Raw genomic sequence first — 23,708 nt, 5'->3', positions numbered from 1 at the left:
GCCTTCACAAGATGTGGTGAGTGGGCTTTCAGGTCTGGGTCACTCAGCAGGTCCGCCTCTGGGAGAGTGGGCCTCTGGGGTTGGAGGGGTCGGCCGTGACATTCCAAAGACTGAGCCCTCCATACCCTCCGCCATTCAGGGGTTTGTTTCTTGCTGGTCCCTCCTGCCCAGGGGACAGATGTCCCCCCTTGCTCCAGTGTGAGGGTGGAGAGTGAGGTGCTGGGGCTCCAGTGCTCTGGGGCACGCCAACACGCACGCATGCTTTACAGGGATTTTTCCGGTGTCCAGGTAAAGAGACGACAGTACTTAGTCTTATGATTTTTATAAAAACCCTCAACCTAGGGCCCGGCTGGAGGACGGAGCGGGCTGCAGTGTCATTCCTAACGGAATTGAGGACAGCTCCAGGGACTGGGCCAGCTCCTGGGCTCCCGAGAGGCAGCAACACAGACAGTAGGTTGGAGCTGAGGGCAGTGTGGGGCTGCCAGCTCTGAGCGAGAGGTTGGGAGCAGCCCCTGTCCTGCCCCCCAGATGTGGACAGAGGGCCTGGTCCGCTCGGGGCAGCCCTCACCAGACTCCCCGAGCCTAGTCCTGGAGGCCCACCTTCACAAAGAGGGTGGCAGACGGGTGCTGGTCTCCGTTCTTGGACAGGAGGTGAATGTGGCGGTATCCTGGCAGGCGGATGGGCAGGGAGGGGCGCACAGTGGGAGTTCTGGTCACTTAGGGAGGATGATCTGAGGAGTAGCCAGCCCCTTCCCAAGAGATGCCTCCCCTCGAGTCGTCCCCTCCCTCCACAAACACTCACCCTGCTTGAGGCTGTTCAAGGGGATGGTGCTCTGGCCAATGAAGTCGTTCTTGGAGGAGGCATCGTAGTCCTCCACCACAAAGCGCACGAGGGCGAGCTCAGGCACAATCACCTCGAACTCAAACTCTGTGTCCCACCATGGGTTGAAACCTAGGGGTGCAGGCACCATGTCAACAGCATGGACACCAGCTCCAGAAGCCGGGCCCAGCCCAGGCCCAGCATGTACCGTTATTGGTGACCACAGCGGTCTGGTGGCTGGCCACGTCCTGGCTCACGCCATGGATCTCCACCGTCACCTTGGGGTCCACAATTGAATTCTTACTCTTGTTGACTTTTGGCAGCTGCTGCCCTGAGATGACCTGAGGAAAGGCGGGGGACAGTTAAGGGTTCAGGATGGTAGCCAGGGGGAAGGGAGGCCCATGGCACCTGTCCCTCCGGTGGCTGGCCATACCCTGACATTGAGCCGCTTCCGAGCCCACCAGGGCCCCTGAGCCAGGGCACGGGAGTTGAAGGCGGAGTTGGGGTCTCGCAGGAAGGCAGGCTTCAGCACATACCCACAGGCCCCATTGTCCTGGAATCGGCCCTGGTATACGTCCATCTCTGGCCCAGGTGTCTGGAAGTTCAGGGCCACTACAGGCAGGACGGAGCAGTCACAGGCTGTGGGCTGGCCTCAGGGGCCCCAGAGCCCAGCCTGCTTGGGGTACACTGAGGCCCAGAGTCACACGGTGAGGCAGAAGCAGGGTCCAGGATCACTCCAATGCCTACTGCCCTCCTGCCACCCTAACTGACCCACCACACCAACCTTGCATTCCATTTCTGGTGCCAGAATTCAAAGGACAAGTGTGCTAACAATGGGATTTCAGACGCTGTATTTGCTGGTGGGGGATATTTCCAGACTGAGATTACCAGCTCCTGAGCCCACAGATCCCTGCATCTGGCTCTGCCTGGGTCCCCAGAGGCTCCTGGCCCGTGGCCCTCCAGGCAGAAACCCTCACCCAGGCCTCCTCCAAGCCCCAGCCAGCCCGTACCGATCTGGCAGCCCCCATTCCACATCTCCACAGGGCTGTAGTTGGAGGAATCCGTTCTCCACCCGGCGGGGTAGATCCTGCTCAGGTGACTCACATTGTGGCGGACAAAGCTGTTTCCTGAGGGGGGTGTGGGCTCATCAGAAGCGGAGGCCTCCTGGTGAGTCCAAGCCCCTCCCTACCAGCTCTGTCTGGTAACAGCGTGGGGTGCCAGCTCTGGGCAACGTCCGGAGGGGTGGGAGCCAGTCCTGACCCTGGCCAGCTCAGGTGGTCAGACAGATGGACAGCACCCTGGGGGGACAGGGCCGGGCTCACCTGATTCTTGAAGTAGTCGGAGGGCGCGGTTCTCGGAGAAGGATGCCATCTCATAGAAAGCCTGCTCACGGGTGCCAGGACTGGGGAAGCCCAGAAAGTGGACGCTCTTGCAGTAAATGACCATATCTGAGAGCTCCTTTGCTAGTCTGAGCTTGTCTTCCTGGGGGCCATGGGGAGGCGCAAGTTAGATTCAGAGGTTGGGGCAGGTGGGCACTGAGAGAGCCAGAAACCCAGATACAGAGAGAACAGAGAGGGAGACAGAGAGAGGGAGCAGAGGGTCTGAGTGACAGCCACAGAGAACCCGGACAAGACAAACACCCCACAGTGTGATGGAGGGGGATGGTGGGGTAGGGCCCCCCTCCCCTCCTCGCTCCATAGCCCCCGCTCAAACCATGGACTTGTGCTGCACTTGGTTCCTCACTGCCTCATCCTCCATCTCAGCAGCCTCATCCTCGTCTGACACCACAGTGGCCTCAGGGCTGCCTTCCCCTCCGGGGAGGAAAAGCCCCCCAAGCTTCTTCCCCTTCAGCAAGATCTTCCCCTTCAGTTGCTAAGGGTGGAGTGTCAGCTGGTCAAGATGCGGCGGGCCTCCCGGCCAGTCCCCTGCCCTCTCGTCTGGGCACCCCACCCCATCGGGCACCTCAGGGGAAGGCAGGCTGCTGGTGACCCTGTCCAGTGGCCGATCCAACAGCATGGGGCCCAGGAGGGTGTGCAGGTGTTGCGCCATCACACGCTGCTGCTCCAGGCTGCAGTGGTTCTCCAGGGACAGGATGACGGGGTAGGGGGACACCTGGAGGCCCAAGGGCGGATTAGGAGGGGTGGGTGGGCCCGAGCATCCCCTTCCTCAGGCCCAGAAGCGCGCCCACCTTGAAGGCGTAGTCCCGGATGGCCCTGAGCACGTCGCAGAAGAGGATCTTGGAGGTGAAGGTGTAGCCGTGATAGATGACCGGTTCCTGGTTGGGTCCATCCCAGCAGTCGAGCTCCAGGCAGCGGCAGCCTTTGCACAGCGCCCTGCGAGTGGGACGGCGGCTAGGCCCCTCGGTCCCGGCCAGGCCCCGTCCAGGTCCCGCCCGGCCCCGCCCCGCTCCATCACGACCAGGTCCCGCCCGGCCCCGCCCCATCATGCCCAGGTCTCCCGGCCCCACCGGATGTAGGCTTCGGTGCTGCTGGGCCCCGTGAGCTGGTCTTCCAGCAGGTAGGTGTTGTGAGAGGACGACACCAGGTAGTGACTGAGCGGCTGGCCCATGTCCTGGTAGACCCGGCGGTGCGCCCGGTTGAAGGCGCTGCCGTCGGCCGAGAGCAGGTACATGAGGAAGCCGTCCTTGGTCATCTGCCGCCGCGCCTTGGCTGGGAGGCGGGAGGCCGGCGCCCGTCAGAGCCCTAGGCTGGCGCCGCCGCTTTGGGGGGATGGGCCCCTTTCCCCCTCCCCCCACTCCCCAGGGGCCCCCTTCCCCCTCCCCCCACTCCCCCTGCCTCCCGTCCTGAGCTGGTCCTCGGTACCTCTTGGAAGCGGCTAAGCTCGAGTCTTTTGACCAGACCGTGACTGTCCCAGGGTGGGGCCCTGTCTCCTCCTCTGTCCCCCATGCTGTGAGGCCCCCCTGAGGGCAGGGCCTCACCTCCTCCTTCTCCAGGACTGGGCCCACATCTGACGTCTTAAAGCTTTGTGGCCAGCATGGGCACAAAGAGGGAGGTAGGAAAAGTGCCTGCTTTTCCAGCCTCCTCTCCATTTCCTGGGGGAGGGGTCCTCAAATCCCCTGAAGGAGGAACCAAGAGAGTGTGCCTGCCTCCTATCTGCTTTCCTGGGGCAGAGAAATACTGACCAGGGGCTCTGGGCCTGGCTGGCTGAGGCGCCCCCTTCCCTCCAGCTCCCTACTCTTGGGCTGCCGTCTCCCCAGGGGTCTCCCCACCCTGTGTGGCCCTGGGACTACAGGTCATAGGCCCTCACCCATCTCGCTGGGCTCGTAGCGCTCAATGAGGGAGAGGGCCAGTGCAGGCCCCGCCGCCTCCTCCCGCTGCTGGTGCTGCAAGAAGACCACTAACTGATCCACCGACAGGGTCTCCCCCGAGCCCGCAGCCTCCTTAAAGGTGAGGTCGATCTCCTTCCTCTGGGTCAATATCTTGTAGAAGGTCTCAATCTCCTCATCCTCCAGGGAGTTTGTCTGAGAGTGGTCACATTCCTGCAGAGCCAGGACATCAGGTGGGCAGGGTTCAGAGCAGGTCTCGGGCTGCAGTCAAGGACACACTGCCAGGCAGACCCAGCCCTCACATCCTGCCTCACCCTGAAGATCTTTCGGGCATAGCTGTCATCCACCTGGATGTTGAGCTCCTTCAGGAAGTTCTGCAGCTCCTTGAAGTTCATCTTGTTGTCCTTGTTTTTGTCAGCTTTTCGCAAGCAGGAATGAATCCAGCTGGGCAAGAAGTAAGGAAAGAGTCCAGGAGCCCTGGGACCCCCGAGGTCCCAGCCACAGCCATGATTCAAGCTCAGGGTCAACTCCTGGGCCCAGGTGGACTGAGGTCCCCTGTAGACACAGCTCCCCGCAGGCCTGACTTTTGGCATATCCTCATTTCAGAGGGAAGACCTGGTGGCCTCTTTGGAGGAAATGTGACATCCAGTGAAGGAGTCTTTTTCCTGTTTTCTGGCTTTGAACCCTTTCAAAATTTGAAAAACATTTCTTTTCTCACTCTAAAAGGGTTCATTACAGACAATTTAGAAAATGCAGAAAAGTAAATAAACAAAGTCCCCATAATCCTATCACCCAGGGGTAACTACTGTTAACATTTCAAGGTATGTCCTTTTCAGTATATAATTGTTACCCAATTATAGATATAGTATATATCTGTATAGCCTATAATTATACTATACACTATATAGTATATAGTGCTTTCTGACGAAAGCACTTGAGGCTTATTTAGTAGGAAACAGCAAATTTCAAGCCACTGATCAGAAGGTGGGGACATCACATGCAAAAACAAAGCCTGGATCATGGTGTCATGATTGGGGCACTTAGGCCTCCACTTCGCCATTCCCTCTATCTCTCCCATCAGACTTGACCTTGAGAACTAGAGAAGGAGGAGCTGCACACTACAGTCCACAGAAAACAGAGAGCTAACTATAGAACAAGACCATGGGAGCTCATGAGCACAATGAAAACATGATAGCAGGCTTCAGAAGAAATCACAAAAGAAACAACAACATAAATCATGCCGTATAAACTTTTTAAAATTCTGAGGATTAAATAAAGAAAAACTAAAGTCATCTATCTGACAGACTGGGGGAAGCATTTGCAGCAAAGCCTTTGAAGAATTAATTAAAAAGAAAACAGTATGATGACCCTAATAACTAAATGAGAAAGGGATATAAACTGACCTTTTGCAAACATTACTAGTAGTCAAAGTTATTAACAATTTGGAAATGAGATGCAATTTCTTAAACTAAAATTTAGCAACTTAAAAGTATATTACCTAGTGCAGGTAAGGGTGAGGTGAAATGGACACTCAAATCCATCACGTGGGCAAAAAGTAAATCAGTACAACCCTTAGGAAAGTGATAGAGGGATAGCTAAAGCTTTAACCTGTTACATCAGTTGACTCAGTAATTCCACTTCTAGGAATCCATTGGTAAGGAAATACTCCTAAATACTGAAAGGTTTTATGAACATAGTTCTTTGCAATGTTATTTACAGTGGTGAAGGAAATGAAATGTTTGACACTAAAAGCATGGATCACTAATTTATAGTCCATCCATTCAGTGGAATAGTACACAGTCATTAATAAAGCTGTTTATGGAGACTATACTAACACAGGGAAATAATTATGATATAATGTTACACAGAAAATGGATACAAATGTTATAATCTCCACTATTTTTAGCAAACGCATCATTAGGCAAAATGAAATGCAGCCAGAAAAGATTAAAGGGAGAACCCAAATAGCAGTTTCTGGAGGAGGTGGGTTTTCTGGGCCTTTAAAATTTTATTCTAACCTACCCATATTTTTAAACCTTTATTTATATATATGTATGTTTTATGTAAATATGTGTATTTACATAAAAAAAATTATAGTAGAATTCCAGGTTAAAAAATCAAGTTCAGAGTGGTACACCCAAGCATGAGGTCCCAGTGCCAACTGCTCTTCAGCAGGCTGGGATGACTTTATGATCTCAAGGTCTGGGCAGCAGAAGCCTGCAGAGGCCATGAGATTGTCCAAGTGCATGCCTGTGCAAAAGGAGTGACTATCGCAAAAGTGCCACAGAATTGGGCTTTTAAGAAAGCTCAGGGACTTCCCTGGTGGTCCAGTGGTTAAGACTCTGCACTTCCACTGCAGGGAGCACAGTTTCAATGCCTGGTTAGAACTAAAATCCCACGTACCTCGAGGCATGGCCAAAAATAAAATAAATAACAATTAAAATTTAAAAAAGAAAGCTCAAAATCAGGCAGACATAGCCTTGAGAAAAGACACTTAAAAGTCTTTGAAATGCTGAAAAGTACACAGTAAAGGGAGCCAACAGGGTTCAAAATGTGTCCCCCAAAGGAGTTGGATATACATTGGCAATGAATAATCAGAAAATGTAATAAAATAATTCCATACAGTAGCATCAAAATGAATAAAAATACAAATTCTTTTAATACATAACTTATACTCTGAAAGCCACAAAACATTGTTGAAAGAAATTAAAGATCTAAATAAATGGAAAGATACCCCATATTTGCTGATCAGAAAGAAGACTTGATATTGTTTAATGAGAAATACTCTCCAAACTGATCTACAGATTCAACACAATACCTATCACAGTCATGCTGGCTACTTTGCAGAAATTGACAACCCAATCCTCAAATTCATATGGAAATTCAAGGGACCCAGAACAGTCAAAACAATCTTGAAAACAAAAGAACAAATTTGGAAGACTCACACTTCACGATTTCAAAACTTCGTACAAAGTTACAGTAGCTAAAACGTTGTGATTCCGGTGCGAGAAGAGACATTTAGGTAAATGGAAGAGAATTGAGAGTCGTGAAGTAAACCCTCATATTTATGGCCAGTTGATTTTTTGAAGATGGTGTAAAGACGATTCAATGAAGAAAGAATAGTCTTTTCAACAAATGGTGCTGGAACAGCTGTATTTCTACATGCAAAAAAAAATGAAGTTGGATCCCTCACCACACCATACACAGAAACTAACTCAAAATGGATCAAAGACCTAAATGCAAGAGCTAAAACTATAAGAAGAAAATATATGAGTAAATGTTTGTGACTTTACGTTAGATGTGACATCAAAAAAAACAAGCAACAAAAGCAAAAAGTAAATGAATTAGACTTCACTGAAACTAAAAACTTCTGTGCTTCAGAGAATACCACCAAAAAAAGAAAAGAACCCACAGAATGGGAGAAATTATTTGCAGAGCGTATATCTGCTAAGAATATTTTTTAAATATTAGAATATTTTTAAAATATTTAGAATATTAAAAAAAAACCTCTTACAACTCAATAATAAAAAGACAACTCAATTAAAAAATGGACCAGAGGGCTTCCCTGGTGGCGCAGTGGTTGAGAGTCTGCCTGCCGATGCAGGGGACACGGGTTCGTGCCCCGGTCCGGGAAGATCCCACATGCTGTGGAGCGGCTGGGCCCATGAGCCATGGCCGCTGACGCTGCGTGCCTGGAGCCTGTGCTCCACAACGGGAGAGGCCACAACAGTGAGAGGCCCGTGTACCGCCAAAAAAAAAAAAAAAAATGGACCAGAGATCTGAATAAACATTTCTCCAGAGGAGATATACAAAAATTGACCATTAAAAAATGGTCAATATCATTAATCATTAGGGAAATGCAAATCAAAACCACAGTATTTAAAAACCACCTATTTAAAAAAGAAATAACAAGTGTTGGTAAGGACGTGGAGAAACTGGAACCCTTGTGCACTGTTGGTGGGGATGTAAAGTGGTACAGATGCTATAGGAAACAGTATAGTGGGTCCTCAAAAAAATTGAAAATAGAATTACCATATGATCTAACAATCTGACTTCTTGGTATATACCCCAAAGAATTGACAACAGAGCCTCAGAAAGATACTTGTACACCCCTGTTCATAGCAGCATTATTCATGATGGACAAAAAGTGGAAGCAACCTAAGTGTCCATTAATGGACAAATGAATAAACAAAGTGTGGTATATACATACAATGGAATATTGTTCAGCATTTAAAAGGATGGGAGTTCTAACATGTGACAACATGGATGAAACTTGAGGACATTATGCTAAGTGAAATAAGCTAGTGGCAAAATGACAAATACTGTATGAGTCCACTTATATGAGGAACTTAAGAGTAATCAAGTTCATAGGGACAGAAAGTACGACAGTGGTTGCCAGGGCCTGGGGGAGGGTGGAATGGGGAGTTACTGTTTAATGGGTACAGAGTTTCAGTTTTACAAGATGAAAAGAGCTCTGGAAATGGTTGCACAACAATGTGAATGTACTTAACACAACTGTACACTTAAAAATGGTTAAGATAGTAAATTTCATGTTATGTGTATATTACCACAATTTAAAATTAAAATAAATAGATCCATAAGAAAAGAACTTTACAACAACAACTGGGCAAAGGATCTACTGAATAGCTGTTTCTCCAAAGAGATATGCAAATGGCCAATAACCACATGTAAAGATGCTCAACACCGTTAGCTATCAAGGAAATGCAAATCAAAACCACAGTGAAATGCCACTTCAAACCCACAAGGATGGCTATAATAATAAAAAAAAAAAGGCAGATAATAGCAAGGGTTAGTGAAGATGTGAAAAATCAGAACTCTCAGACACTGCTGGTGAGAATGTAAATTTCCTCTTTGGAAAATAGTTTGGCATTTCCTCAAAAGGTTAAATATATAGTCACCACAAGACTCAGAAATTCTAGGTATATACTCGAGAAATGAGAACATATGTCCACACAAAAACTTATACACAAATGTTCACAGCAGCATTATTCAGAGAAGCAGAAACCCAAATGTCCATCAACTGCTGATTGGATAAGTAAAATGTGCAATGGCCACACAGTGGAATACTATTAGGCAAACAGAAGGCATGAAGTACAAACACAGGCTAAGACATGAATGAACGTTAAAAACATTATGCTAAGTGAAAGAAGCCAGTCACAAGAGACTGTGTGATTCCATTTATATAATAGGTCCAGAAAAGACACATATATAGAGACGGAAAGTAGATTAGTGGTTGTCTAGGGCTTGGGGGTTGTGGGGAAATGGAGACTGCTAAAGGGCATGGGATGTCTTTTGGGGGTGATGGTTGCATAACTCTGAATACACTAAAAAGATGGACTTGTACACTTTAAGTGGCTGAATTATATGGTATGTGAACTATATCTCAATAAAGCTGTCATTTAAAAAAAAAAAAAAAAAAGGAGCCGGTGCTGGTTCCACCCTAATCCTACATACCAGAAGGCTGATCACTTTGAACCGTAGACTACTGTGTTGCTGTGCCCCTGGACTTTGAAGTGAATTTGTTTCAAGCCCGCAGGCTGGCCTGCACACCGGGACTGGGGGAACGTGATGACTCCCCAAAGAGTGGCACAGGATATGGGGGCAAGTGGGAGTGTATCATGGCCTCCCAAACTCCCAGAGGAAAAAAATGCCGTTAACTCTAGGAAACATTAAAATATCTGAGACTAGGTCTCCCACTGAAGCAGGCAGCTCCCCTCAGCCTCCCCACTCCATGCTGGTTACCTAGGGGGGATGAGGGACTTCAGGGGGCTGCACTGTTGTCTGGCCCTTGGGTCAGAGTAGACCAAAGAGGGCTCCAAGTACCCTCCCTGCTTCCTTTGTGTTCCCCCAAATTCATATGTTGAAGCCCTAACCCTCAATGGGATGTATTTGGAGATGGGGCCTTGAGAGACTTAGATGAGGTCATGAGTGGGGGCCTCATGATGGGATTAGTGCCCATAAAAGAAGAGACACCAGAGGGACTTCCCTGGTGGTGCAGTGGTTCAGAGTCCGCCTGCCAGTGCAGGGGACACGGGTTCGAGCCCTGGTCTGGGAAGAACCCACATGCCACGGAGCAACTAAGCCTGTGCGCCACAACTACTGAGCCTGCGCTCTAGAGCCCACAAGCCACAACTACTGAGCCCGTGTGCCACAACTACTGAAGCCCGCCTGCCACAACTACTGAAGCCTGTGCGCCTAGAGCCTGTGCTCTGCAATAAGATAAGCCACCACGATGAGAAGCCCGCGGACTGCAACAAAGAGTAGCCCCCACTCCCCACAACTAGAGAAAGCCCACGGGCAGCAACGAAGACTCAATGCAGCCAAAAATAAACAAACAAATAAATAAATTTATCTTTAAAAAAAGAAAAGAAAAAAAGAAGAGACACCAGAGATCTTGTGCTCTCTCTCTCTCTCTGCCATGTGAAGACAGTGAGAAAGAAGGCAGCCATCTACAAGCCAGGAAGAGAGCTCCCACCAGAACCCGACCCTCTGGCACCCTGACCTTGGACTTCCAGCCTCCAGAACCGTGAGAAAATTAATTTCTGTTGTTTAAGCCACTCAGTCTATGGTATTTTGGTATGATGGCCCAAGCTGCGTGTCTTCCATACCCAGGTTGTCCTGGGGACGACCATAGCCAGTAACCACCCGCTGGGCCTGGACCCACTGCCACCAAAAGGATACTGCCGCAGCTTCTGCTGCTGGTCCATGGAGCCCGAGTGATGGACAATCTTGCGCAGGCCCTGCACCCAGTGCTGGGCTTCAGTGGGCGATGGGGCGATGAGGTCTAGAGTATTGCGCTGGTCCTTGAAGACGATGGAGAAGCAGCGGTCCTCAGGCACGTCGCGGGCAAACTTCTCCAGGCCCTCTGAGCGGTGCCCCATCCGCACCTCCTGAATGTCCTCGATGGAGACTGCAAGAAGGGGGTGGAGGTGGGCAGAGAGAGCCGTGAGGGGCAGGAAGATGGGCAGAGCGGGGGACAAAAAGAGGTTGAGGTGGAGAAGGAACGAGACACAGCTATAGCGTGCAGAGTGGAAACGCCCAGGCAGAGAGAGATTGACTTTAGGGCGGGAAGGGCACCTAGGGTCCCAGGCCTCCTGTTTCTGTGCTGGAAAGAAGCAGGGCCCCTGGGAGAGGAGTGGGGCAGGGCAGGGCTCTCAGACAGAGATAGAGAGAGACCATTCTGGAGCTTGGGGCCTGTGACGGAGAGGAGGCCACACATTCTCCTGTTGTGCTTGACTTTGGGCCCTTAGCCTCCCTCTCAGCCATGGGAGCCTCCAGGCCCCTCTCCGGACAGAGGGGGGAGTGCTTGTGTCAGGGGAGCGGCCAGGACCTTGCCCTGCATGTATCTGTGTGTCCTGATCTCAGGGAGCCCCTTGGCAGGAAGGGTGCTCCAGGATCCCAAGAGGTAGACTGGAGGGTGCCCCTGGGGGTCTGAGATGACATCATTCTGCCCTTGGGAACCAGGGACGGGGGCTGTCCTGTCACAGCCCAACCTTCCAAGCTTTAGGGAGCAGCAAGGCCCTGCTCATCTGCCTGAAACCCCAAGGTGCCCGCCCTGGCCTGGCTGGGAGGGGCTCATGCTGGGCCTCCCTGCATCAGGAGCCAGGCTCTGCCCCTGCCCCTGCCCCATCCCCATCCCCATCCTGAGCCATCCACGTCCATCTTTCCTGGGTCTAGACCAGCTCTGGCTGAGGGCCTGCCTGTTCTTCCCGGTGGTGGCCTCCTGGCCACCTGCAGGCCCCAGATGTGTGGCATGTGCCTGTCCGGGAAGCAGGCTCTGAGGTGTGAGACACGCGAACCCTGGGCCATGTGGGATGCAGGGGATATCCCTGCTGAATCGCTCTGCTCACAACCTCCCGTGTCTCTCTAGGTCCCACACCAGCTGTAGCTGCCCCAGGCTGGGAGTGGAAACAGGAAGCCTGGGCAGCGGAGGCCAGCTCCCGCACCGGCACCGGAGAGAGAATCCAGACGCCTTCCCTGCTGATGATAATCCTTATCTGCCTATGGGAACCAGAGCTGAGGGAGGCTAGTGGCTTCGGGATGGGGGCAACTTCCGGACCAGGAAGCAGAGGCAAAGAGAACTGGGGACTGCTCCCCTCCCCCATCTCCTGGCCTCAGTTTCCCCGGGGGGGGGAGCACAGTGGAGGGCAGTCTCACTGCTCACTTAGAGGAGGGAAGCAGCCCGATGGGCATGCTCAGCCCAGACCTGTCTCTGGGTCTCTGACATGGAAAAAGCCCTCTTCCAGCCATGCTCCTCACCAGAGCACACCTGGTGCCCAACCCCCAACCTGTCGCCCCTGTGGCCCCTCCTGTCAGGGTGCAGGCCCCTCACTCACGGCCCTTCCTTGTTCTTGCCCCTGCACCTTTGCTCACACTGGGTCTCCTGCCCGGGAGGTTCCTCCTGCCCTTGTGCTCCCAGCTGTGCCGGTATGAGGTTCCCAGCTCACCAGCCCAGGTCTGGAAAGGCCCACATCTCCCACTCCTCAGTCTGCCCCCTGCCCACCCCCGCCAAGTGCTTGGCTCACACTGGGAACCATGCACGTGTACTGGCTGGGGGGTGGGCTCCCAGGAGTCCCCAGGGCTCAGACAGTATGATGCCCCATTCCCACGGTGCTGCCAACCACCAGCATCTAACAGGAAACCCCATATCAGGGCAGAGGCCTGTGAAGGAACCTGGCTGGAGCCACAGACAGAGGCAAGGGCCAGGTCACTCCTGTGTTACGTGGCCAACAGGCACGCAGGGTAGTTTCCTGAGAGCGCTTCAGGCTCCATCCCCTCCCACCCTGCCCTGCCCTGCTCAGACCTCCCATGGCCCACTGCCCCCAGGACCCAGCCGGGCTCTCCGAATCCGACCCTGCTCCTGTCCTGCCTCCCCTCTGACCTGCCACAGGCAACACCTTCTCAGGTTTCTGTCCAGTGTCCTGGGGCCTGGCAGACCCTTCCTGAGACACCCTCAGTGGGCTGCCCCTCCCTTTTCTCCTGCCCCCTTCCCACCTGGGCCCTGTCACCTGTGTCTGGTCTCACTCCCCAGAGACCTGCCAGTGGGCTGATCCTGCCTGCCCCATCTCTACAGCCGAGGGCAGGTGAATGGGTGAGGGATTTCCAGGGACTTGGACTGTGTGAGAAATCCAGCCGCAGTGATCCTTCTGTACCCCCAGCCACATGTGGTTGTTTAGATATAAATTAGTTAAAGTTCTGTAAAATTAAGAATTTGTGGGATTTCCCTGGCAGTCCAGTGGTTAAGACTCCACACTTCCAAAGCAGGGGGCTCAGGCTCAATCCCTGGTCAGGGAACTAAGATTTCACTTGCCGTGCAGTGGCACAGCCAAAAAAAAAAAATTCATTTCCTCAGTCACACTAGCCACAGTTCAAGTGCTCAATGGCCACAGGTGGCTAGTAGCTGACATATTGGACAGCACAGATACAGGACATTCCCATTATCATAGAAAGTTCTTTTGGATAGCTTTGGTCTAGAATTTTCCCACCAAGTAAAGGTGTAGAGGGAACCTCTCATTTTACAAAATTTTTAGGGCATTCTGTGTAAAAGGGCAGCAGCAGTTGGCAGAACTTTCTTCCTAAGACCTTGCAGGAGGCACTCTCCATCTGCAGACCTGAGCTTTGGCTTCTTGGACCTTTTCTAAAGCTTCCAGAAAGCCCTCGGGTCCACCCCAAGGGAGCTGCCCAGCCAAGGCCTCTCTGTGCAAGTCCCAGCCCTGCTCCACCCCAGGCTCTCTTTCTGGTCCCAGCCCAGGGAGGAGCTGCCTCCCGCAGCCCCACCTCACATCCTGGCCACTGCTACCTGGAAGGGCCTTATCTACCCCTGGACTTTGGGCCTCACCACACCTGGGCCCTAGTCCTCCCTCCTTCCTTCCTTCCCACAAATGTCCGGGTGGTTACCTGGGAATTCAGGCAACACTGTCTAGCTCCCTCCCTACTTGGGAGCTTGGCTTTCCCCATCTGTGGTCATGGCTATGGAGTCCCACCCCCAAAAGGCTTGAGCATCTCCATCTGTGGTCCTTGGTCCATGACTGCCCTCTCTAGCCCAGGCTAAGCCTCAGTTTCCCTATCAGTGATTTAACTGGCTCCTCTCCCCAACCCTGGCCAGGCTGTTTCCCCATATCTGGTCCTGTTTGCATGACCAACCTCTGCCCCACCAGGCCAGGCCTCAGTTTTCCTACCTTTGGTCCTGGTCCACAACTGACCTCCAGCCCCACCCCACCCTGACCAGTGTCAGTTTCCCCAACCAAGCGCAGGTGCAGCACCCTGCCCCTCCCCCTGCAGCCCAGGGCACTCACACAGCTGGGACTCTGGGGTCCGCATGACCTTGCGGGACTCCTGCCAGATGGTCTTGCAGTCCTCCTGCAGCTTGTAGAAGCGTTCTCTCCGCCATGAGTTGGACTTCACCTTCAAGAGTTGGCTGCCCTTCAGCAGTGCCTGTAGGTCCTTGTCATCCTGTAGACCTAGGGAGCAGAGCTGGTAAGATGCTACCTCCTCTAGGGTCCCTGCTGCCCCAGGCCCCATGCTGGCCATGCCCACCACTGGACCCTCTCAGCCCATTTTTCACCAGTCTCATCCTCAGCTCTCTGTTCACTTCTCCCTCCGTCACCCTTGTTCCAACCTGATTCTGGAGCCCTGCCTTCTCCAGGAAGGCATCTGTGTTGCCAGCTGAGGCCACGTAAACCTTTGGACACCCACCCACTCAAGGCCACACTTTATACACTATGACCTGCCACCCACAGCTGAATGGACAAAGAGAGGGCAGCTAATTCAAGAACACCTGGTTCCTGGGTGACCAGACCCCTAGGAAATGGCCTGGCTCTGAAAGACTTAGTGGGCTTCTCCTAGGGGTCAGAGTGATCTGAAGGAAGCTGGGACCAAAAGACCACCCTAGCCTATCACCCTGGCCACATGGAGTCCAGCAGCCAGCTCTATTCAGAGCCGATGGACTACCTCACCTCACTTCTGGCCCCAAAACAAAAACTCTGTGGCTTTTCAGCAATCTTTACCCTTCTGCTCCAGCAGAGTGGTGGCATCAGGGACCGTGTGAGTCCAGTCTGAGGGGCCCGTGCCTAGGCCTATAGGCTTTTCCTTTCTGAACCCAGATCCCCAGCCCCTGATGGGCTCTCCCAGTTTATCCATGACCCCACTCCCTATGCCCCAGCCAGCCTGCTCCACACACACTCAGGACCTACAGAATCTTCTGGACCACTTCCCCGGGCCTCAGCCACCCACCCCCTTACCCTCCCCAATCTCCTGCTTCCAGTGGAGACACAGCCACGTGCTAACAGCCCCCCCACACCCATGGCTTCAGGAAACCTTCCCTCTCTGTGCCTCTGTTCCCCCAACAACACTGGGTAGGGAGGTGTCTCAAGACCTCCTCAGAGGTGACAGTCTGATGTGACCTTCCCCCACCTTGGTCCCAGCTCTCTCCATCCCCTGCCTTAGTGTCAGCAGTTTCCCTCCAGCCCCAGGGGAGGCCCTCTGAGGGAGGAGGGGGCTCCTGTAGGATGTCCTCCACTGGTGGCTGTGTCTGTGGGGCTCCAGACAGGGGCTGGGAAGGGTAGTTCCCAGCCGCCGGAGGAGGGAGCAGCCTCAGCCTCAGCTCAGCTGGGGGATTCCACTGTCCTTTCCGAGGCTGAGGTCAGCTGGCGGGGGGTCATCTCCTTACCCTCTGGCTTCTGGCTGTACCGCCCCTCCCCGGCTAGGGCATTACCACAAGCCACTGCACATGGCACAGATGGGGGGAGGGGCGGCGCACAGGGGCGGAAGGTGAGCCCCACCCTCCGGTTCTGGAAAAGGCTGTGAGCAGATGACATGTTCATCCTGTCCTGGAGCCAGACTGCGGCCCTGTCTGCGGTCAGGCAGAGATAAGTCCCCTGGTTGCCGACATGGCTTCCGGAACACAGACCTCGGTCCCAAGGCGGGTCTTGATATTAGTGGCCCTCCAGGCCGCTGGGCGACCTAAGCAAACACCTCCATCTCTGAGCCTCATTTGAGGCCCTTTTGTTTCTGAGGCCTCTGGGCTGCCCGCCCCCCCTCCCTTGCTCCCTTAGCACCCAGAAGGTCTATGGGCCCTTCACTCAGCCCCACTCACTCAGCTAAAGCACCTTCTCCTCCTGTGGGAGGGTGGTGCTGAGGGGCCTCTGAGCTCAGGGGCCCCTGGCTTGACCTTGCAGCCTCACCAACCTGCCCAGGCTAGTGGCACCTATGGGGAGTGCAGAGGGGCTACAGTGCTAATAGGAGGCTGGCGGTGGGGGCGGTGCCAGGAGCCCTGCCCATGTACCTAGGGTGAGGCCTAATGGAAACAAACTGAGTCTGGGACTCACAGCAATACACAGCTACACAGATATAGCCACACACATACACAGCCACACACACCACACCACCGTACTCATCACGTACTGCCATACACAACCGGGAAGAGACAATGGGCCACACACGGTGACACATATTATTATGGAGTCACACACAGCCACACAACGTACAGTGCCAGAACATCATCGTCGTCATAATAATAGCAGTCACCATAATAATAATAATAGTTCATGTTTGAATAAGATCCTGTTCTTAGCACATTTAATCCCTCGAACAACCCTGTGAGGAAGGCACTATCATTGTTCCCATTTTACAGATGATGAAACTGAGGCTCAAGGAAGTTACATAGTAGAGTCGGGACTCAGAAGCTTGCCCACAGGGCCAATGCCACCTCTCAGGGGCATGCTGCCACAAAGAGTAACAGCAGAAAACCCACAGAACACACACACCATAACAGAGAAGACAGAATCACTCAGTCACCTGGATCACCCACAGTCACACATGGTACGCAGCATCACCCTGGATCGCACACTGTCACACTGGTGCCACTTGGTTACACAGCATTGCATATCATCATTGCTGCACAGTGGCCCCCACTACCATACAAGTGACAGAATCACCACTAGGTTTGTAAACAGGATGGTTTGGGGGTGGCAAGGTGCAGGGTAACCAATCCCCACCCCCAGTACTCACTCCACATGCCATGCCCGCAAACACAGCCCCACCGTGGGTCACACACTCACAGAACTATACAGGTCCAGTCCCCGAGATCAGGAACATACAGTCTGAGTCCTGTCCCAGCTGTCTTCCCAGCCTCCGCAGATCTCGGGGCGGGGCGGGGGGGGGGGGGGGGCGCCCTGCATCCCTTACCCAGCCTCTGCTCATTGAGACCTGCCACCTCGAGGCTCTGCTCCTGCAGGTAGAGCTCTCTGGAGCGGCTCTGGCTCCAGCTTCGGCGCCTGACCCCCAGGCACTGCATGACGTTCCGAAGTGCCCCCGCCGCCATTTGAGCCTGGCCCGGGACAGTGTGGCGTCCAGAAGGCAGCCCTGGCCCTAGGAGCGGAACGGCCTCCTTAAGAGTGGAGCAGGGGCGGAGACCTGGAGTGGATGGGCGGGGCTAGAACCCGTGGGGGCGGGGCAGTGAAGGGTCGGGCCGTGGCTCTAGAGGCGGGGCGATACAGAAATCTGTGCTGAAGGGGCGGGGCCATACCCTAGGAGGCAGGGACAGTTCCAGAGGGGCAGGACCGATGCCCCCAGGAGGTGCGGCGAGAGCGGAATCAAGGCGGGGAGAGGAGGAGGAGGAACCGGGGCCGGGAGGTGAAGTGGGACAAATCCATAACTCGGGAAGATCAGTGGTGAAAGTCAGAGCCCAGAAAGCGGATTAGGGTGGAGCCAGAGCCAAAGAGGTGGGGAGCGGGAGGAGCCGAGTCTGCGAGGCGACGTGGGGCAGAGGTAGCCAGCAAGACGGCCGGGGGCGGAGCCAGGGCCCAGGGGACAAACCCGGGGAGGGTCCCTCACTGTAAAGGCCTTTTGTTTCCGGCAGGGAGGGCCGGAACCTCGACTGTGGAGGCAGTCCTACCAGGGGGCGGAGCCTGAGCCGCGAATTCTAAACACTCAGCTGGAGGCCTGGCAGAGGACTGGAGGGCTGGGCAAGAGTGAGCCGGGAGGTAAGCCCGGCCGGGCGGCAGTCTGGGCTGCAGAGTCTAGCGGACAACCGGGTGGGGCGGGATAGGAAGCAGCCGGGGATGGAGCCCGGGCCGGACAGTGGAACCCGCCAAATATTTTACTTCAGTTCCTCAACGAATCCATTGTGACTCAACGGGCTGTTGCCTCACATGTAAACCTCAGGGAGGCCTGTTTCCTTCTCTGAGAGTTCCGCTACCTGAGTGGGATAATCTCCAAGGCTCCAAATGCGAATGGAATTCTTGAAAAAATGCTGGTCTTAAAAGTGAGTCCATTAACACAGGCTTGCTTTGATAAATAGGTGAGGAGGACTCCAACTCCATATGAAACTGTGCTGCCAGTGTGCTCGGAACAGTGGGCCCTTTCATGTAAGTTACGTCTTGCTTTTCATTCACCCAGCAATTATTTATGGAGCCCCTACTGTGTGCCAACGTCAGGACACCACCCAGAGGCCTGACTCACTCCTCTCTTTTACTCCCCACCTCTGAATAGTTCCTTCACCCGCCTCACCGCAGCTCCAGTCACCAGCGTTGACAGTGAGTCACTGGCAAAGCCAGTTATTAGCACAGACAAGCACAGCAATAATAACAAACTGAAGTGCAGAGCAACTTGCCTAAGGTCACACCTCGGAGAAAAATAAATCATGAGAATGTGTGTTAATGTAGATGAGCTGGAATATGGGCACAGAAATATTGTTCTTCATTTGGAGCTGAGGGAGCTGATTGTAAGGGGAACCTCTGTTTTAGAGAAACCACGTGATGGTTTAATGGTTTAATCAGAGGGCCAAGGACTCCCCGAGGACCTATGGATAGAATCACATCTCAATACAATTTGCTTCCTTTGAATTCTTATGTATTTTATTTTATGTATTTTATTTGATGCATTTAAAAACATGATCCTGAGAAGGGGTCCACAGGCTTCACCTAACTGCCAAAGTGGTCCAGGGCACAAAAAAGTTAAGGTCAGTGTGGATCAGTGTGTGTCTGTGTTGTGTGGGCATGGAATCCCAGGGACAGACAGCTTTGAAACATAATTGAGGAGGGTAGAGGTCTGGCTACCCCAAATTGCTATGATGGATCTGGAACCGTTATCTCTTGGGGGTACTGGCTTCTTTGCCAACCTAGAATTCCTTTGCCCACTAGTGCTTTATCCTCACAACATCCCCTATCAGTAGGAATTGCTTTCCCGTGGATGAGAAAACAGGCCCAGACAGGCAAAGGGACTTGCTCAGGGTCACAGTGTAAGTAGAGGCAAAGCTAGGACTGGAACCCAGGTCTAGGACTGCAGCCCAGGTCTCCTGGGACCAAGATGAGGCCCCTCTTACACCCTACCTTGCACTTTTACTAATGCCAGGTTTTACAGTGGGGCGGGAGGGATTCAGTGTTTGAATAGTTAGTGTAGGTGGAGGTGGATGTGTTCAGTGAGGGGAGAGCTTTGGGCAGTTAGGTCTTTTTGGGTACATCTGGGGACCTGCTGGAGAAGCCAGTGCAGGCCTGGCTAGAATGGAGCAAGCAAAGGAAGTAGGGTAGGGAAGGAGGCCAGGGGACTACAGCGTCAGTCTGAGGGCTTCAGAAGCACCAGAAGGAGCCCCTGATTCTTCTTTTTTTTTTTTTTTTTTTTGGCCTCACTGCATGGCTTGCAGGATCTGAGTTCCCCGACTAGGACTCAAACCCCGGCCCCTGGCAGTGGAAGCATGGAGTCTTAACCACTGGACCGACAGGGAATTCCCCAGGAGCCCTTTGATTCTTAAGGGTTCTGGTCACTTTTTTCCTGGTTAGGGACTACCTTATTCCCCCTCATCTCACAAAGTACTCACATGACGTGGTCACTTGGGGGGTGGGCCTCCTTTAGGAACATTGTACCTGCTGGTACTAGGCACTGTTCTCATTATTGCCTTGTATGTGTTAGCTCATTCAATCCTTACTGCAATCCATGAGGGAGGTAGTGTTCTTATCCCCCATTTTACAGATGAGAAAACTGAGGCACCAAGAAGTCAAGGGATTTGTCTAAGATGAAAAAGCTAAGACTTGAACCCAGGTAGTCTACTTCCATAATCCATGTCTGTATACTACATACAGACATGCATGCATCTGGGGCGAGGACAGAAGGGACATCTCTTATCTAGGTGGCCCCCATACCCCCCCAGGCCAATGGAGGGAGCCTTTCTGCAGCAGACCCCCAACTGCCCAAGCCAGAAAGTGTGTCCAGTGCTAGAGGACCCAAAATATGAAAGAGATGCAGACTCTCCAGTGGAAGTGTAAACAACCTGGAACAGCACAGGGCACAGTGACTACACCCTTCCACCACCAATTCTCCTTGACAGATTCTTGCTTGCCGATATGGTTTGCAGGGGGAACAAAAGGCAGTTAAGGGACGTAATTTTGGGTGATGAGCTAGAAGCAGCAGGGCCTTCAGGGAGACAGCTTGGGATCGCACTGTTCTTGCCAGCTCCGCAGGAAGAGCTGGACTGTCAGGCACTTGGGAGGCAGGTCTCAAACACAATGGACCAGGGCTGCCAAGCCCATGCCACAAAACTGGGAGGTGCTGAATGAGCCTCCACGTGGCTTCCTCTCCAGGGAAGATACCAGGGCTGCCCAGGGACAGAGACCGGACAAAGGCACAGATGCCTGAGGATGCAGCCCATTCTAACATGAGCTGAGTCTACAGCTGTAGCCAGAGGCGATCAGAGGGCTTGTAGGAGGCCTGAATATGAAGCTGGCACAGAAGAGGTGGCAGTCTGCAGGGTACACAGCACTAGCTAAGGGATGATGAGAGAGAAAGCAGAGATCTCTACTGTGATCCTCTGAGCTGCCCAGCCGCCCTTCCTGCCAGGGTGGCAGGAGCACTGAGACACCTCTGTCCTGAGAGGAGAAGAGGGAGCCCTGGAAAGGGCAGGGATCCCATGACCCTGAAAGAGTTTGCCTTGAGGCTACTGGTGTGAGGGTAACAGCTCTGGGCACTGAGCAAGGTGTCTCTGGGCCATGGGGACCAGATCTGGGCCAACCAGGAAAATGAGACAGACTGGGCACTGGCTGAAAGGAACGCCTCCGAGTGTCCCTGAATTCCAGAGGGTCTCTAGTGGACAGCTGGAGGGCTCTGCCTTTCTCTTTCCCTTCTGTTATATCCATGAATGGTTTAGGTGGATAGGTGGTGGGCACTAAAGGACTCCAGAGGTACTAGAAAACAGAGGGAGATCGGGTTAAGCGGTGATTGGTGCAAGAGAGGCAGGGTTTGCTGAGCTGGCAGATGACCTGGGGCGCAGGAGGGCAAAGCACGCTAAAAGTGGGTGAGTCCCCAGGCTGGAGCAAAGAGATTCCAGGTCCAGGTTGGGGGCCCCGTGCAGCTAGGAGACCTCCAGTCCCTGCAGTCCAGAGCCCGCGGCTGCCCTCTCTCCTGGAGAGACAGCTATAGGGCAAGGAGCTGGTCCAGACTGTTTCCCGGTCCATCGGAAAAGACAGAGCTCGGCTGGACAAAGGGGGGTAGCAGCAGGCAGTTAGAGCTGAGACTCAGGCCTGTCCGGCCAGGAGGGTGCGCAGATGGGGGCGATCAGGCTGCCCCTCCCAGTCCGGGCGTCGTTGACTAGGATTTCTGCGCTGGGCAGTTACTGCGGCGCGGCCCGACCTCACCTCGCACACCTCCTCGCCCCAGCCTTCCCACCCCGCCACACCTACGCTGCCTGACGCGGTCCAGGCACGCCTGGGCTTTGGGGAGCCTCTCTGGGCGGCCCGGACTGGGCGAAGATAACTCAGTTGTTCGTGGATGCTGGTTCCTTTCCTCCTCGGTCCCTCCGAGCGCGCCGGACCCTGGAGCCCACCCTTCCGTGACTAGGATAGGGAGAGGGGGAGTCCCCGAGGCGGAAGGGCCGGGGCTCGTCTTTAGGGAAATCTTCAGACTCGCACCCTTCTCCCCACCGGCCGGGTCTGGGGAACAAGCCTGGAAACGCCCAGGGTTGCGCCCGGCAGTCCCGGGTGGAGATTTCCTCCGTGCGACAAAAGGGACGAGGGGCGGGCCCGGGGCGGGGCGGAGGGCGGCCGAGGAACCGGGGGTCCCCCATCCTGGACCGGGAACGGCTTTCCTCGAGGTCGGCCCAGGCGGGGTGCCCCCGCGAGCCGGCCGAGTACTCACCGTGCAGGGTCAGGAAGTCCTGGCCCGAGTCCATGCCCGACGGACGGCGCGGCGGGAGAGGGGCGCCGCGGGACACTCGTCCGCAGCGACAGCGCGGGCGGCCTCGGGTCCGAGAGGAGTGCAGAGGAGGGCCCCGAATGGACTGCGGAGGGAGGACACCGGAGATGCTCCCGGGACTCCGCTCCGCCCCCCGCCCGCCCGCGCCCCCGCCCCCGCCCCCTGGGCCCTCCAACCAGCGCCTCTCCCCGCCCCTCCTGGGGGTTGGGGAGGAGGGCAGAGGTGGGGACCGGGAAGCCGGGCCATCCCTGGCCCAGGCCTGTGGGCGCGTCCCGGCCAGAAATAGCCGGATCTCTCTGGCTTCCTCAGCCACCGCCACCCACAGGCCGCGGACCCTGTCATTATCGCCGGCGGCCCGGTCCCACTCCCTGCCTGTGGGCGCCTCGCCGGGGTTGGGGTGATGCACGAAAGAATCTGGAGTCCTTCTGGGGCAGGAACCGCGTAACGTTCGACGCCCAGCCGAGCTGGTGCGAAAGGGAGCCTCGGAGTCCAGGCGCCAGCCGCTGCTCCCCGGATGTCTGCTTTCCCTTCTGCAAAATGGGTGCACGGACGCGAGTGAGGAGGTCCTTGGAGAGGCATGCCTGGACCTAGTCTGGAGAAGGGTCCCCTCCCGGCTCGCTGGGAAGTTTCTAACCCCAGAAGTGCCCTTGGCGGGGGGCTGGGGCGGAAGCCATAAAACTTAGAGCAGGTAGGTGCAGAGAGCTCTCCTTTGAGCCCCTCACACCCCAAACTCCTGGCGATCTCCAGGGTACCTTCTTTGGGTGGCCTCCCAAGGGGCTGTCTGGACAAGGGGTCCCTAATGGACCCCTCCCACATACTCCCACCATCAATTCTTGCAATCCTGACACCCTTTCTATAGGTACCCAGAGACCTCCAGGGGAAGTCCTGGGGGATCCTGGAAGGATCCTGCTGCCCACCAACTTTTGGGAAAGGCCCTTGGGAGAGCCCCCAGAAGACCTCCCAGGATGCGGGGTACTGAGCCCACCAGTGAATCTTGCTGGGCTGATAAAGCCAACATGAGAGTCTGGCAGAAACAGTTGGTTCTGCCAGAACCCCTCCCCCTCCCAGTACAAGCAGGCCTAGGTGGCCTTGAATACCTCACGAAGGGATGTAACCAGCTGGAGAGCAAGTCTTCCCATCCTGACAGTTGAGCCTGGGTCAGGACATTGGAGAGGCTCCTGCCCTCCGTATGTCTCCCGTATGCAGAGGGGGGCTGCCCTCTGTCTGGCACTCTCCCCAGTGGGCCTGCCCTCCAGCAGGAGCAGCCCTTGCCCCTCGCAGGCTTGTCCAAACCCTCCTTGCTTTCCCTTCTGCTCAAGGATGAACAAGTCCACACAAGGCCTCCCTGTGGAGCCCCAGCCTGGGGACAGGGAGGATGAGGGGTCCTTTCTCTGTCCTCAC

At 54.4% G+C, this 23,708-nt stretch overlaps 1 protein-coding gene across 2 annotated transcripts; it reads right to left on the bottom strand.

Moving 5' to 3' along the window:
* Positions 1–305: 305 nt before the first annotated feature.
* PLCD1 (phospholipase C delta 1) lies at positions 306–22,385 on the bottom strand. Of its 2 annotated transcripts, none has more exons than XM_065884915.1 (15): positions 22,251–22,385; positions 14,423–14,587; positions 10,809–11,037; positions 4,421–4,550; positions 4,088–4,319; positions 3,288–3,489; positions 3,009–3,153; positions 2,783–2,932; positions 2,534–2,692; positions 2,143–2,302; positions 1,831–1,947; positions 1,254–1,432; positions 1,029–1,161; positions 803–952; positions 306–668 (listed from the first exon to the last, which is right to left on the bottom strand). In XM_065884915.1, exons 1-15 carry the CDS (start codon positions 22,282–22,284, stop codon positions 583–585), a joined length of 2,271 nt encoding a protein of 756 aa, XP_065740987.1. In that variant the 5' UTR covers positions 22,285–22,385; the 3' UTR covers positions 306–582. The 2 variants fall into 2 exon arrangements, with proteins under 2 accessions (XP_065740987.1, XP_065740986.1); XM_065884914.1 differs by lacking the exon at positions 22,251–22,385 and adding an exon at positions 17,313–17,421 and having other exon boundaries at positions 583–668.
* Between the last annotated feature and the right edge of the window lie 1,323 nt (positions 22,386–23,708).

Source organism: Phocoena phocoena, chromosome 10, assembly GCF_963924675.1.
Source record: "Phocoena phocoena chromosome 10, mPhoPho1.1, whole genome shotgun sequence".
NCBI lineage: Eukaryota > Metazoa > Chordata > Mammalia > Artiodactyla > Phocoenidae > Phocoena > Phocoena phocoena.
Note: the sequence above shows the minus strand (reverse complement) of the source record. Positions and strands in the feature narration are given on the sequence as shown.

What these genes read in the sequence shown, in the direction of transcription:
- PLCD1 (XM_065884914.1), bottom strand. Translation starts at nt 17,421, where the DNA reads ATGCAGTGCCTGGGGGTCAGGCGCCGAAGCTGGAGCCAGAGCCGCTCC. An exon ending in AAGTGCAGCACAAGTCCATG is followed by an intron (nt 2,303 to 2,533) that starts GTTTGAGCGGGG and finishes CATGGCCCCCAG; the next exon opens with GAAGACAAGCTCAGACTAGC. An exon ending in CGCTGTGGTCACCAATAACG is followed by an intron (nt 953 to 1,028) that starts GTACATGCTGGG and finishes CTGCACCCCTAG; the next exon opens with GTTTCAACCCATGGTGGGAC.